General features: G+C 51.2%; 1 protein-coding gene across 2 annotated transcripts in view; it reads right to left on the reverse strand.

Annotated features, from left to right (window-relative positions):
* The window catches only part of IPO13 (importin 13), a 627,153-nt gene that overhangs the window by 208,762 nt on the left and 402,518 nt on the right, over nucleotides 1-15,873 (reverse strand). For both annotated transcript variants that reach the window (XR_015307559.1, XM_086953190.1), the window contains exon 6: nucleotides 13,884-14,004. Coding sequence is in view for 1 of the 2 variants with exons in the window: in XM_086953190.1 (XP_086809316.1) it covers nucleotides 13,884-14,004 (121 nt within the window). In the remaining variant the exon portion in view is untranslated. The remainder of the gene's footprint in view (nucleotides 1-13,883; nucleotides 14,005-15,873) is intronic.

Below are 15,873 nucleotides of genomic sequence, written 5' to 3' on the forward strand. Positions count from 1 at the left end.
ACGATGTCACAGCCTATGACTTAAAGCACAATGAATATGCAACTCATTATCTTAAGTATAAAATGTTGTTGAAGTGTCACATTTCGCTGTGGAATGTTTTTCATAAGTCACTGCATCAACGGAAATGTCACATTAGCAATGCCAATTCTTGGCAGCTATGATATTAACCACATGCGCTACCTCACACAAATGAAACCTGCCACTAGATGAAACTCCCATCTCTCTCCAGCAGATACATTAATCAACAGAGTTTACTTAACACTGTGTGTTGCCCGAAAACTGCTCATTATACCAGGAACATTGTAGTAATTTTAACACCTCTGTACTGCTTCAAAACTGCAAAACATAAGTTCCATTACTGAGGAGAAAAGTATTTTGAAGTGCAGGCCCATTTAAAACACTGCGCCTGTTACTGTGCCGGTTTGTCCATGTGTCCATGTGTCCAAGGCCAAGGCCAGAGCCTGCAAATCACTCCCTCTACACATAAAGATAGCACCATAGCTGCCAAGGTTTCAGACTGCTATGTGAGACCTGTCATAATTTCAGTGAAATTATGAGTGACAATGACAATGAGTGACACCTTCACAAGAGTAACATTAAGTAAGGAAGACGAGGGAAACACGCTGGGGTTGAATAAAAAAATGCAACATAAATAAGTAGAATTTTTTTTTTTCCAAAAGCTAACTTGACTCCAACTGTAATAAAACTCATTAACCCTGAAGTTCCGAGGCCACCCCTCCCCCAGTTGGGGAACCTCTATATGCCCATGGCACAGATCACACTATAAACACCCACATGCTGTCAGAGCTACACTAGACTCTATTGACGTAAGTGACATAGTGCGGCTCAGAAACCCCGAGCGCCCTAGCACGATTATAGTGCGGCTGTATGTGGAGTGGAGTGGAGTGGCGTGTCTCGTGAAAACAAGTGAATTAACAGACACAGGCTGTAAGTGACTGCAAAACTACATCTAGTAACAGAGCAGGCAGCTTAAGATAATAATGACTGTGCACTAGGCGCTGCTAGTTTAAAAGACCGCAAGCACATCTTCAATTTTATGAGACACTAGCAGAGTAAGAGCTGGCATTACTTCACTCTTTTTTTTTTTAAAGGGTGAGGTTTTCTGTGAGTTCAACAAATAACAGAAGAGAAGATTTGAACTGCAAGAGCTCTATGTTTTTTTTTTCAGAACCGGAGGAGCTGTGAGCATATGATCAAAAGCAAAGAATAGCAATCAATACAGTAATCAGGATAAAACATTGGTATTGAACTACCCTTACCCCCCCCAGCCCTGTTAAACTACACCCCCCCCCTTCCTCCCGCCCGGGTCCCACCCTAGCCCTGTTCACGATGTCCTCCCAGGTCTAAGCAAATCAATCTGTACAATATTGGTAATACACTCTTACCCTCGCCCCGGTCCTCAGAACAATTGGTCACCAGTTACATCCTGCTGTATCGGCGGGTCCAGCCACAACCCCCTGTATTCCGCCCACCTCTTCCATATTTTGTAGTGCTTTCTGGGGCAGCCACGGGCCTCAAACACTGGACGTTCCAGTCCCATATAATAATCCAAACCCCGCTTCCATACCTCTATCGGGAGAGCCCTAGAGTCTTTCCAGGCACGGGCCACGTCCCTCTTGGCTCTTGGCCACCGTAAGGCCCAGAAGTAGTAAGTGTCGTTTGTAGATGTTACCACCCACTTGCTCAAAGACATGTAGAAGGCCCAACTCGGATGTACGTGGGAACTGCCAGCCCAGTACCTCATCCAAGCAGTCCCATACACGCCTCCAATATCTCTCTAATGCCCCACAGGACCACACCGTGTGAAGGAAGGTGCCCACCTCTCTGCCATACCTCAAACAGTCGGGGGAGGCAATCAACCCGGCCCGCCACAGTCTCTCTCTCGTGTAGTAAGCCCTATGCAGGTATTTAAATTGGATAAAGCGCAATCTTACAGCAATGGCCGCCTCCCTCGGAGCCGCGAGAGCCTCCGTCCACCCCTCCTCATCAATTTCTCCGACGTCTCTCTCCCAAGTAGACCGCAGGCCGTCCAGAGAGGGGGAGCAATGAGCAACCAGTGATTGATAAATGCGGGATATTTTCTTTTTCACCAGTTCCCCCATAAATAGTTTAGCTTCTAGTGGACTGAACTCCGGTAGGGAGTCCAGCCCCTCCAAGGCAGGGGAAATGGTATACCGAAACTGCAAATATTTGAAAAATTGGGTATGGGGCATATCATATTCGTCCCTCAGCTCCTGAAATGATTTAAGAGTTGTGCCCTTCATGACATGTTCCAGTGCCGAGATCCCTATCGCGTCCCAGCCGCGAAAACCCTGCAAGGTTGCCAGAGCCGGTAGGCGGACGTTCCGCCACAGCAGGGACTTCGCAGTCAGCCTGTTCCACCATCCCATACGGCTAAGCGCCCGATGCCAGACCTGGAAGACAACTTGCGTAACCACTGGGAGCCTCTTTCTCTTCCCCGCCGAGTTAACCTGGCGAAACCACTGCGGCGAGACAGGATAGGGGTGGTTCTGTAGTTGATAGAGCAGACGAGAAAGGGCCACCATCTTAAAAATGGCCAAGCTGCCATACAGGTTCATGGGCATACGAGACCATGTTTTCATAATCGACCGGACCCTGTCCCAGACCGGAACGATGTTACGCTCCCACGAGACTCCAGGTATGTCCGTTAGAAACACCCCAAGATACTTAATGCTTCCTGTCGCCCCCTGTAGAGCAGACGCCCAATTGCCAAGTGCCACACCATTTCCCAGGGTCCATAAGGTGGATTTCTGCACATTAAGATGAAGCCCCGAAACCTCTCCAAACACCCTCATGATTTCGGGGACTCTCGGGCCGACCTATTGAGGTCTGTAAGAAAAAACAGTAAGTCGTCTGCATAAAGCGCAATCCTATCGGACGGCCCAACCTCCCATTCAAATCCCCTCATCTGCGCGTCTATGAGCACCCACGCCGCAAGTGGTTCCAGCGCGAGGGCGAACAAGTACGGCGAGAGAGGGCACCCCTGTCGGGTACCCCGTCCAATAGGGAAGGTGTCCGAGATCGCGCCGGCCACTCGCACCAATGCAGTCAAGTCAGTATATAGCAGCCGTATATACGAGAGAAAATGGGGTCCGAGATTTAGGCGAGGCAGGAGCGCTTGTAGGTAAACCCAGCTCAGCGAGTCAAAGGCTCTATCAATATCAGCCAACAGAAGCGCTGCCTGGGAGCCGGTAGCTCGCATCATTTCCAAGGCCACGTGGTCCCGCCTAATATTGTGTCTGGTGGCCCTGTGCGGCATAAAGCCGGCCTGGTCCGGGTGAACCAGGGTGGTGATCAACGGGAGGAGAGGGTTAGCGAGTGCCTTCGCCAGTATCTTCGCCTCAGTATTCAGAAGTGAGATAGGGCGATACGATTCATGGCGATCTGGAGGTCTCCCTGGCTTGCAGAAAACCACGATCTCAGCATGCCTCCAATCGTTCGGTAGGTGACCTGACTTTCTAGCAGCATCCAATGCCTTCTTGAAATGTGTTCCTAATTGGAGATGATATCTCCAAAAAAACTCGCACGGGAACCCGTTGGGTCCTGGGGCCTTCCCAGCTTTTAACTCTCCAAGGGCCTGTCCCAATTCTTCTGCGGACAGTGGAATCTCAAGACGACTACGCTCATCAGAGATCCCCCGTGCTGGGAGATCTGCCAGAAATGTATCGACAGCCTCTGCCGGGAGAGGCTCCCTAGGGGCATATTGTGCCGCGTAATAGCGAAGCCGTCAGCAATGACCCTTGGATCGGATAAAGAATTCCCGGTCTCATCCCGCAGCGCCGGCAGCGTCTGCATTTGGAACGGGCCCTGGCAGAGCCTATACAACATTGAGCCAGACTTATCCCCCCCTCTGGTAAATTCTACTCTGCGTTGAAAGCCACACCTGGCGTGCCTCTTCAAGGTGTAGGGAAGCAGCCTCTCTCTGAGCCTGCAGCAGCAGTCTTATGTCCTCCTCCACCCCGGTCTCCGTGCATTGTCTCTCCAGGGTGCGGACATGATCTGTCGCCTTCTCCAGATCCTCCCCTCGCGCCCTACGGGCCTTCGAGCACCAGCCTATGTCCACTCCTCGGAGTGTGGGTTTCATGGCCTCCCAAAGGGTCACACCATCTATCCCCGACCTCTCATTATCATCCCAGTAACGGGCTATGGCCTCTCGCATGTGAGACTGGCAATCGTCCTGTTGTAGGTGCCAGGTAGAAAGGCACCATCGAAACGGCTGCCACCTTCTATTTAGAAGGATATCGATCGCAATGGGGGAGTGGTCAGAAAGCCCACGTGGTAATATAACCGTTGATTCAACTCTCCCAATCTTGGCGCAGGGAACGAACAGGTAGTCTAACCTTGAGAAAGATTGATGAGCCGCTGAGACATAAGTGTATTCCCGACTATGTGTGTGCTGATAGCGCCATGCATCCGTCCATCCCATACCCCTCACCATGTCATTCAATCTCGTAGGGGCAGTTACCGGCTGCCCACCACCCGGCCTGTAGCAATCCACATTGCAATCCATAACATCATTCCAATCACCCCCAATCACATCTGGAATCTCAGCCCAGACAGTGAACAGGTTTTCCACCAGAGACCATTGCAACAGGGGGGGAGCTTACACACTACCAAAGACTACCGGCTCACCAACAATCGTTCCTTTAACAAACACATATCTGCCCTGGGCATCCACCCACTGTGTAGAATGGACATAAGACACCCTACGGTGAATCATTACCGCCACTCCCCAAGATCCCCGGACAAAACCAGCATGGAACACCTGCTGATATCCATAGCGCTGTAGACTAAGGGTCTTGGTACCAAGGAGATGAGTCTCTTGCAACAGCCTTTTTCCTTTTTCCCCTGTCGCAGCACAGCGCCCCTTTTGATTTTATCCAGCATACCCCCTACATTCCAACTCATTATTCGCAGCACCGCCCTGGGGAGCTCCGAAGCGGGACCTCTAGCAGCCATCAACCGGGAAAAGCTGCAGTCGCCTGGGCGCAAGGGAGTGTAACTGCCCATATGACATGAATCGAACCTGGCTGACCATCGTGCTTGAACGAGCTGCCCCTATTGTCCCCAATCTTACGCGTCCCCCCATCCTCAAGCCCAGAACCAAACCCCAACCCGACTCCCCAAGTACTGGCATCCCCCTCCCCTATACCTCAACAACATTGAAGTATCTGTCGCGGTGTAGGAGCGCCCCAACCCCCAACGGGAGGTCGGCGGCCACCCACTCCAATGGATCCCCATCAACCACACCCTCAACCCCCAACTAGCCCCACCAGGGGGCAATTAACGTCTGTGGAAGACCGGACTGCTGCTACTCTGGGGCACGTGTCCGCCTTGCAGTCCGCACCCCCCCACCCTTTCCCATCTCACATCCAATAACTGCTAGTCTAAGTCTGTAACACAGGATAGCGGTGCTTCCAGCAATTGTTCATCATCTCCGCCTGGGCCACTCATAGCCGCCTGCGGAACCCACCCCGCAACACAACTCAATTAGGTAACTCATGTCCCATCTCCCTGTCACGGATCTGCCTTCTGAGTGTCTGGAGGAGCAGTCTCCTCCGCAGCGCCCTTCTTGGCGGGGGACCTTATGTGGAGCGGGACCGCCAGTTGCTCCTACTACGAGAGCGTCGGTGGGTCTGCTGCAGCGCCGTTGAGGAGGACGAATCAGAATCTCGAGCCGGTGGAGTGTGCGGCAGAACTCGAACTGTCTCATCAGTCCATGCGAATACTTCTTCTGGAGAATTGAAGAACAGGGTACGTGATTGATAAACCACTCACAGACGGGCTGGATAAAGTAGGGCATATTGGATTTTGAGGCCCCTTAGGCGAGCCTTGGCCTCTGTGAAGGATTGTCGTTGCACCAGCTTGGTGTAATCCGGCAATATCAGAATCCGGTGATTATCGCACATGAGGGGTTCCTTCAAACGGGCTTGTCTCAGGATAGTGTCCCGATCATGATAATTAAGCAATTTGGCTATTACAGGCCTTGGGCGCTCTCCAACTGGTGGCTTCGGATCAAGCGCCCTGTGCGCCCGCTCTATAACAAAGCAGCGAGAGAGGGACTCGGGGTCCTCGCTGCCACCCCCGGTCAGTTGGTCGATGCCTCGCCGGCCGCGACTACTCAACAGCCGTCTGGGCCCCCCGGTGCAGCGTCGGGGCCGATGATACACACTGCCAGTGGCCGCCAACCAGTATCTGCGCCCCCGTTCGGGCCAGGCCGCTCTGCGGCCCTGCTCTGCCGCCCACCGTCCGCCAGCATGCTCCTCGGGTGCCTCCAAAATCGAGGTCCCGGCGCCAATCTTCAGTGTAGGCCGCTCCGCCTCCGGGGCCAATTGCACCCGATCCGTGTCACCGGAGTGGCCAAAAGTCGCACCGCACCTGCCAGACACCCTTCGCTGCTCCTCACTGCCGCGGGACAAGCACAGGTATGGGGAGGCAGGATAAATGTCCAGAGGATTAATCGGCGGGACGGAGCTCCTAAGCTGCGTCCGCCATGTCAGCCGCCTTGGCCACGCCCCCGAGCTCTCGGTTTTAAAGATGATTAATAGACATACGCTTCTTCTGAAATAGTATACATAGAAAATATTTGAAATGCAATCCATGTGCTGAACAAAAAAAATAACAATTTCAATGCATAGACCGTACAATTGGACACAACGATCGAAAAGAATGCTGTATAAGGTTAGTAGAAGAGCAGAGCAAGATTACGCGAAGAGCAAGATGCGTGTACATGTGAAATGCAGCAATGGACCATACAAGCCCAAACTAATGGTACAAAGTGAATTAATTGTAACATATATAACTAATAAATAATTTATTGGGTGCAATTATAAAGTGCATTGACGACGAGTAAAAATGTATTTCATTTTATTTTTCTAAACCCAATTAGCAGGCTGGGACTTCTGCACACTAGGTCCATCCTTTTGCTCTCCTTATCAGGTGGTGGTCCAGAAGAAGTGGGCACGTTAGCCCTCTTCCTTGCTGTGGCCGTGATGATGGAGTCCGCTGAGACCGTGCCCTGAATGTAGGCTGGGTCCTTTGAGGAATGCTTGTACTTCTCCGTTCTGGGAGCGACTGCCTTGCATGTTGCGGGCTCCCTGAACGCTTCCATCCCCTGAGCCAAGACGCTTTCGAGCATTGGCAGATACTGGCTCCTTGTTTGCGTGGGGAGTAATGTCTCGAGAAGAAAGTCTGCTTTCTGCTTCTCTTCGTCGAGCTGGAGTCTAAAAGCTGCTGCCGCAGACCTTATCACCGAGTTGTAGGCCCAGATGTCGTCCGGCGGCGATGGCCTCGAGGGATATGTGTCGACCGCCTCCTCCGGGCTTTAGGTGTCGACATCCAGGTAATCCTCCTCCTGAGGGTCAGAGGTGGCCGACTGCGTCCATCCTGCTGTCCTCTTCTTCCCCATAGTTGTAACTCTCGTAGGGGTTCTCGTCATCTTCCTGGTCGTCGACCATTTCGACGCCCGGGTCATGTTCCTCGACGTTTTCGTCTTCCTCCTCGACCAGCTCCACCATGGGTGGCTTGGTCTTGTGGGGAATCGTTAAGGTTTTCATCTTGGCGTCGAAATCTTTCTTCCGCTGCAAGATGTTTTCCATTTCGGCTTCGAGGCGCCTTCTTTTCTTCTCCATCTCGGCCGCGTGATCCGTGGGGGTGGTTCGGCCGCTCTCTTCGGCGCTTGGCTCGGCGCCGAGATTTTCGGTGCCGGAGACTTGGACGTCTAACTGGGTTTCGGGTCCTTAAACAGCGTCGGGGCCTTAGGGTCTTTCTCCCTCTGCGTCAACCGGTCCCTTTCGGGGGCGATTTTCGACGACTTCTGCTGTTCAACAGCTCTCGGCGCCGGGGACTCCGTCTCAGAGGATCCGCTGGGCCTGTGAGTAGTCGCGGACGCCAGGTGTTTCTGCGTCGGCGCTTTCGGGGCCTTGCCCTCGTTTTTTCGAGACTCAGAGTCTCTCGTGTTCTTGGGGAACGAAGAGTCTCCTACCTTATCAGAAGTCTTCTTGTAATCGGTCTCTACGACCGTGTAGCTGTCGTCTTCGGCGGCAGCGTTGTCCTCTTCCTCTGAAGACATCCCCAGCTCGTACAGCGATGGCGTCGGGGCTTTCCCTTGCAGGGTGGCGTGCGCTACCCTCTGGCTCGCTCTCACACGAAGGGTCTTCGGGGCGAAGGCAGAGCAGGCGTTGCGGTCCTCGCTTCCGTGGTCTACCGGTAGGCAAAGGTTGCAAACCGGGTGTTGGTCCTCTGCGCGTACTTGTGGTGGCAGTTACGGCAGAACTTGAACGGCGTGTTGTCCATCATCGAGTGTTCAGGGCCTCCCTGGCCGCGTGGACGTCGACGATCGTCGAAGTTCTCGATGATTTCTCCTTCATCTTCGCTGGTCAGTGATCGGCGAAGTCTTCCGTAGTCTTCTGGTGAATTCCTTCTCCAATTTCAGTCTTTTCCTTGTACTTTCTCCAAAAATGTCTGGAGCCCAAACGGGAACGATCCAGACCCGACCGCGGAAAAAAGAATCTGAAGATGGCGCCCAAGAGTGGGAGCTTCCGCAGGAAGCATGCCGACGTCACCGCAAATGCACCTGAGGAGGGGTGACGCCGACGCCTACCTGGGCTACAAAAAAAAAAAAAAAAGAAGAAAAGACTACGAATCCGGACCCAACCACAAGACCGCGGAATATGCACAGCATAGTGAATCCAGAAAGATTCACGCTGCAAAAGTTTGTTTACTTACTTACTACAAGGGACAGAAAGGCCCTGTCACTTGGAAAAATCCAAAAGTATAAACTATGAAAGGATTTGGCAAAGAAAGGAAAGAGTGTGCCCAGGATCGAAAAAAATAAACTCAGTACAGTCATAAAGTCACGGTATAATGAACTTGCAGAATCCAGCACCTCACTGTGAATCTAGAGTATGAATCAGTATAGAGTCAGTGTGAACACCAAGGCTGTGTAGTCCTGAATCCCCCTCATGACTCTTTTATCTACTGCTGAACACTCCCTGCTCTCTTATTTAACTCTTTCAGGTTCCGGCTTTCTCCCTTGGCGAGTGTTTTGCCCATTTTTCTTTCCCTCATTTCCCGAGTTTGTTTCTCCCTCTCAGGAAATGTCTGATGAGGACAAATAACTGTTGCCCCCCAAGAATAAGTGTGGTGGCCCCCACTTACAACCACCCGCTCAAATTAATCTCTGGCTGACTACTCACAACTTTTATGTGACAAAACTAAGGAGGGTAATACCAAAGACTTACTGAAATATTATTCATCGTTCCTGTCTGGTAATGTGACGGCTTTCAATGAGAACATAATTGTTGCTATTACAATGCTAATGAGCTGTGGGGCGTCATCCTGTGCTGTAATTTCGAAAAAAATGTGTGCATGTGAGCCCCGCTCATTGTTCCTGGAGCCTCCCTCAACTTCATTCTGAGGCAAATCGAGCAGGAAGCAGGAAGGAAGTCAAGTGCGGCGCTGCTACGCAGCGCTTCACATGGACTTTATAATTTATTTGGGTACACTGACTGAGAGTAGGGTCAGTGAGTATCCCCAAATAAATTATAAAGGCCACTGCAACAGGCCAGTGCCGCACGACTGCCCGCCGCCGCCCTCAAAATAGTGCCGCCTGGGGCAGACCGCCCCAACTGCCCCGCCACTAGCTACGCCGTTGCTCCCGCTCCACCTCACAGGCTATGACAGGCCTTCAAGAAAAACACCTTCACACAAGACTGTCGTTTGAGGTTCGCCAGGACATGCGTATTTGGATGACATTCCTGGAGGGTTTCAACTGTAAGGTAGTGTGGCCCGGTCCTCCCACTACTTCTGCAGAGTTGGGTTTATGGACCGACCCTGCGGGCAGTTCGGGATTTGGTGCCATACTCGGGAATGAGTGGGTGGCACACCACTGGCAGGTTTGGTGGGTGGAGAATGGTGTAACAGCTAACATTGGTTTCCTGGAATTATTTCCTATCTGGGTGGCACGGACTAATTGGCCTCACCATTTGCATAATCAATCTGTGATATTCTGGTCAGATAACATGACGGTGGTAGAATGCATCAATCAACAGGCAGCTCGGTGTAAAATGATCCTCCGCCTGCTGAAAGAAATAGTATTGCTATGTATGAAACTGAACATACAGTTTAAGGCTAAACATGTCCCGGGTTGTTGAATAATGCTGCTGACTCACTCTCTCGCTTCAAGATGCAGGTTTTCAGGGAGCACCTTCACTCTGTGGAGGCAACACCAACACCCTTCCAGGAAGTACTCTAGCAGATTGGTGGCCCCAGCTACAGAACCTCGTGGCAGCTAGCCTAGCTCCCAAGACAAGGAAAGGTTATGAAGGGGCGTTTTGGTCTTACTGTGCTTTTTTGGGGCAGGATTGGGTGCACAACTGGCATGAGACAGGGGCATTCCTCCGGTATTTAGACGCTTTGAATAGGGAGGGGCGCTCTGCGGCAACAGCCAGGCGACAAGGAGCGGCAATCTCTTTCTTCGCACAAATCAAGGACACCAAGGATCCAACTAATAGTTTAATTGTTAGACAGGCACTGAAAGGGTGGCGGCGCCTCCAGGGGGCAGCTCCAGACACAAGACGCCCAATCGGAATACAGCTGCTGGCGTCACTACTAGAAGCCCTTGGTGGCATTTGCAGCTCAGCAGGGGAAGCGTTGCTGTTCAGAGCACCCTTTTCGCTGGCTTTTTATGGAGCCTTGAGGATAGGGGAGCTGATGGAGCGCAATAAGCAGGACGTACAAGGAGGACTGCAGTTGGAGAATGCAAGGGTACAGGGCGACACCTTACTAATATCCATTAGAAAATCAAAAACAGACCAAGAAGCCCGTGGCGAAGGGATAGTACTTCACTGCGCACAGGATAATCCTTGCTGCCCGTGACTCAGCTAGAAGCATTCCTACGACAAAGGAATGGTGCACTGGGGGAGCACTATTAATACATGCTGATGGTACCCCACTCACCAGTTCCAATTTAAAAGGGTATTGACATGGCAATAGACAAGTCAGGCTTGGATCCAAAGTGCTTTGGAACACATTCATTCAGAATAGGGGCTGCCACAGAGACAACAGCCAGAGGTTTTCACAGCAACAGTGTGAAGAAAATTGGGAGGTGGTTCTCCAACTGTTATAAGCGCTAGGTACGACTACACATGTTGTGATTGTGACATTTCTGACTTGTACTGATGTCTGTACCATCTTTTTCCTTATATTTCAATTTTGGGGTTTAGATAGTCGGGCAACTACGCTGGCCTGTGACGGTAAGGTCATGGTTGGTGAGCAGTAAATTTAAGGTCCTTAGAGGGCGGCGCCATTCTTGAATGGGGTCGCCCAAGGGGAGGGGCAAGTGGTCTCTCCTAGAAATCCAGGGGCAGTACAGCGGGTTTGCTGGATGGGTGCAGGGGAGGGGGAAGTCACGCTTTCTTTAGGCTGGTTGGCCACCCCGCACGTGCACAATGACATCAGTAAATGGCACAGAGTTGCAAGGGCCCCCATTAATGGAGTTAGTGGAGCGTCCGGGGGTAACCAGGCAGGGCGGGGAGGGTAGTAACCTCATGGTAAAGAGGCCCTCTGCGCATGCGCACTTCGACTGGAGGGCGTGGTTAATTGATAAGGATCTGACACCAGCTAGTGACCTTGCCGTAGGCCCAAATAGGATACACAAAAAAGTAATAAATGTATGATTATAGTTCATATGTTGGATTCGGTTAGGAAATACCTTGTACTAGATTTATGTTAAGTTTAGCCATCTGATATCTGTATATATAAATTGTAATCAAATGTTATTAAATGTTTTCTACCTAATTTTGTAAATATTGTTTATTTCAATTTTGATTTGATTTTATGTTTTAATAAATATGGCCGGGGGCTGTACAACCCCCGCCTCCAAAAGAGATCCCTTGCATGTGAATTTAATAATGTTGGTTAACACAAGTGGGGGGGGGGGGATTTCTGGTACTCCCTGGCCATAACAGCCAGTGGGTGCTGGGACATGGATGTGTACTCTTCAGTGGCAGGAGTTCCAGTCCCACAGAGATACCACCAGTGTGTGCTGGGACATGGATGTGTACTTTCCAGTGGCAGGAGTTCCAGTCCCACAGAGATACCATCAGCGTGTGCTGGGACATGGATGTGTACTCTTCAGTGGCAGGAGTTCCAGTCCCACAGAGATACCGCCAGGGTGAGCAGGGACACGAGAGGTGTTGCCTTCACTGGCAAGAGTGCCAGTCTCAGTGTGTGCTCAGACTTAAGATCGAGAAAGCAGGCAGTCACCGCTGATGGATGACCTGCTGTCACAGCCTCTGAGAGCCATCATTAAAATCTCATCACTGAGACCGACGCTCCGTCGCATGTTGATAAGGTCACCATGTAAGAGCGCTGCTGGGGCCTGAGCACAGGGTTGTCAGCACCTGCACCGGAGGCAGGGGATACAGGGTGACACGGAGGATAGGTAAGCAGGAGTGCCTTTGGGGACTGCATCAACTGCAGCAGGACAACTGCACACCCTCAGGTACTGAAGGAAGGGACATATGCAAAGCATCAGGCACCACTACCAGGCATGCCAGGAGGAGAGCCACGCATGGATCGTCTTCAACCCTGCGTAAACTCTCAAGCTGCACTGTACTGTACAGGGGCACACCAACAATGCAAGGCACCACAAACCACCAATCGCACTGTCTGGAGAGGAGGGAGCCATGCAGGAGAAGACCCAGGCTGCACAGTACTGTACAGGGGCACACCAGCAATGCACAGGCACCACCAGCCGCACTGTCTGGAGAGGAGGGGAACCACGCATGGGTAAACTTCTAGTCTGCATCCTCTCTCCAGCTGCACTGCACCCTACAGGGGCACACTAGCAATAGTATGGAATGAATGGGCATATACAGAACCACAAACCACCCAATCATCCAGCCTGGGGAGGAGGAGATCCATGCATAGGCAGACCCAGCCTGCACTGCACTATACACAGGCATAACGGCAATGGTGCAGAACGAAAGGGCATATGCAGAACCACAAACAACCAATCACCAAACCTGGAGAGGAGAAGATCCATGCACAGACAGACCCAGGCTGCACTGCACTCTACACGGGCATTACGGCAATGGTGCAGAACCAAAGGGTATATGCAGAACCGCAAACCAGCAATCACCCTGCCTGGAGAGGAACATATCCATGCATAGTGCAGCTGTCACAGAGTCATGCCTACCAAGACGTGTCTGCTCACGAGTATCTGCCCTGTCCCCTTACATAGTGCAATTGTCACAGAGTCATGCCTACCATGACGTGGGCTGCTCGCTGGTGTCTGCCCTGTCCCCTTACATAGTGCAAGTGTCACAGAGTCATGCCTACCATGACGTGGGCTGCTCGCTGGTGTCTGCCCTGTCCCCTTACATAGTGCAGCTGTCACAGAGTCATGCCTACCCCGACGTGTTCTGCTCACTGGTGTCTGCCCTGTCCCCTTACATAGTGCAGCTTTCACAGAGTCATGCCTACCATGACGTGGTCTGCTCACTGGTGTCTGCCCTGTGCCCTTACACAGTGAATCAGTCACAGAGTCTGGTGGTGGTGGGGGGGCGTGCCTGCCACAGTATGGTCTGTTTGACGGTGTAGTGCATGTGTGCAAGTGCTGCACCTGCCACAATATAGACTGCCAATGGTACTTGCCCTATTTTGTAACGCAGTGCAGCTGTCACAGTGTAGTGCCTACCAGAACATGTAATGCTCCCTGGTGTGTGCTCTGTCCCTTGATGCGGGGCAGCTGTCAGAGAATCGAAACTGCCTTGACTGGTCTGCTCGCTGGTGTGTTCCCTATGCCCTTATGTATTGCACCCGTCCCAGAATCCTACCTGCCACGACGCGGGCTGCTCACTGGTGGTAAGGAGGCGTCCCAACTTTTCATACAGGTTGCTCAGCAGCTCCGCTCCAAGCATCTCGTAAATGTACATCAAAGTATCTGAGATATCCACCCTAAATATGAGAGTTAAGAGAGGAAACATAAGGTCAAGAAACCTGAAAGCCATACAGCAGACATCACAGTACACAATACCAAACTATGAGACCCAGGGTTCAAAGCATCTTTCTCACGCCATCATCCCTATGTAACGAAGAGTGACCCCATGCTATCATCCCCGGAGGAGTACCAGTGGCCCCTTATGTTATCATCCTGGATGAGCACCAATGGCACCTTATGTAATTAATCCCGGATGAGCACCAGTGGCCCCTTACGTAATCATCCCTGGATGAGCACCAGTGGCCCCTTACGTAATCATCCCCGGATGAGCACCAGTGGCCCCTTATGTTATCATCCTGGATGAGCACCAATGGCCCCTTATGTAATTAATCCCGGATGAGCACCAGTGGCCCCTTACGTAATCATCCCCAGATGAGCACCAGTGGCCCCTTATGTTAACATCCTGGATGAGCACCAGTGGCCCCTTATGTTAACATCCTGGATGAGCACCAGTGGTCCCTTAAGTTAACATCCTGGATGAGCACCAATGGCCCCTTATATTATCATCCTGGATGAGCACCAGTGGCCCCTTACGTAATCATCCCCGGATGAGCATCAGTGGCCCCTTATGTAATCATCCAGAATGAGCACCAGTGGCCCCTTATGTTACCATCCTGGATGAGCACCAGTGGCCCCTTAAGTAATCATCCCCGGATGAGCACCAGTGGCCCCTTATGTTACCATCCTGGATGAGCACCAGTGGCCCATTACGTAATCATCCCCGATGAGCACCAGTGGCCCCTTATGTAATCATCCAGGATGAGCACCAGTGGCCCCTTATGTTATCATCCTGGATGAGCACCAGTAGCCCCTTATGTTACCTTCCTGGATGAGCACCAGTGGCCCATTACGTAATCCTCCCCGATGAGCACCAGTGGCCCCTTATGTTATCATCCTGGATGAGCACAGTGGCCCCCTTACGTAATCATCCCTGGATGAGCACCAGTGGCCCCTTAAGTAATCATCCCCGGATGAGCACCAGTGGCCCCTTATGTTACCATCCTGGATGAGCACCAGTGGCCCATTACGTAATCATCCCCGATGAGTACCAGTGGCCCCTTATGTTATCATCCTGGATGAGCACAGTGGCCCCCTTACCTAATCATTCCCGGATGAGCACCAGTGGCCCCTTATGTTATCATCCCCGGATGAGCACCAGTGGCCCCTTACCTAATCATTCCCGGATGAGCACCAGTGGCCCCTTATGTTATCATTCTGGATGAATGAATGAATGAATGGCTTTATTTCAATATATAAAATATCATAAAAGCAGAAATACAACATATTAAAAACAATAAAAGCAAATCACATTCTATTTATACAGATAAAAAGACATAAAAAACAGATAATACAAGCATTAAATAGCCAGGGAAAGCCTATTCAAACGGATTAACCATAACCATTTTAAAAATTTGGACACACCGCAAACAACCAAGGTGTGTGTGTCGGATTTTAGGATACGGAGCGCCTCTCTATGCTGCCGGCTACTTAATTGTCTACATAAGGGTTTAAGCCATCTCCGCCTCGGCAATGTATACGCTGGACATTCAAAGAAGATGTGAGCGACTGATTCTATGCGTGTTGGACAGGTCACACAGGAGGGTGAAGACAAGTGGGATGATTCCCAATGAGCAGTAAATTCGCCTATCGGTAGTGTCCCCACTCTAAATTTAAAATACAAAGCCCTATCTGTTGGGTTAGAAATAATGTCCAGATACGGTTCATAAGCCACCACATCCTTCATTTTCAAAAAATCATCGGTAGATTTACAATGATTCACATCAGTGGAGTTTTTACAATGAACATAGCTCCAGTAGAGTTTCTTT

The sequence above is a fragment of the Lissotriton vulgaris genome, chromosome 1_2, assembly GCF_964263255.1.
Source record: "Lissotriton vulgaris chromosome 1_2, aLisVul1.2, whole genome shotgun sequence".
Taxonomy (NCBI): domain Eukaryota; kingdom Metazoa; phylum Chordata; class Amphibia; order Caudata; family Salamandridae; genus Lissotriton; species Lissotriton vulgaris.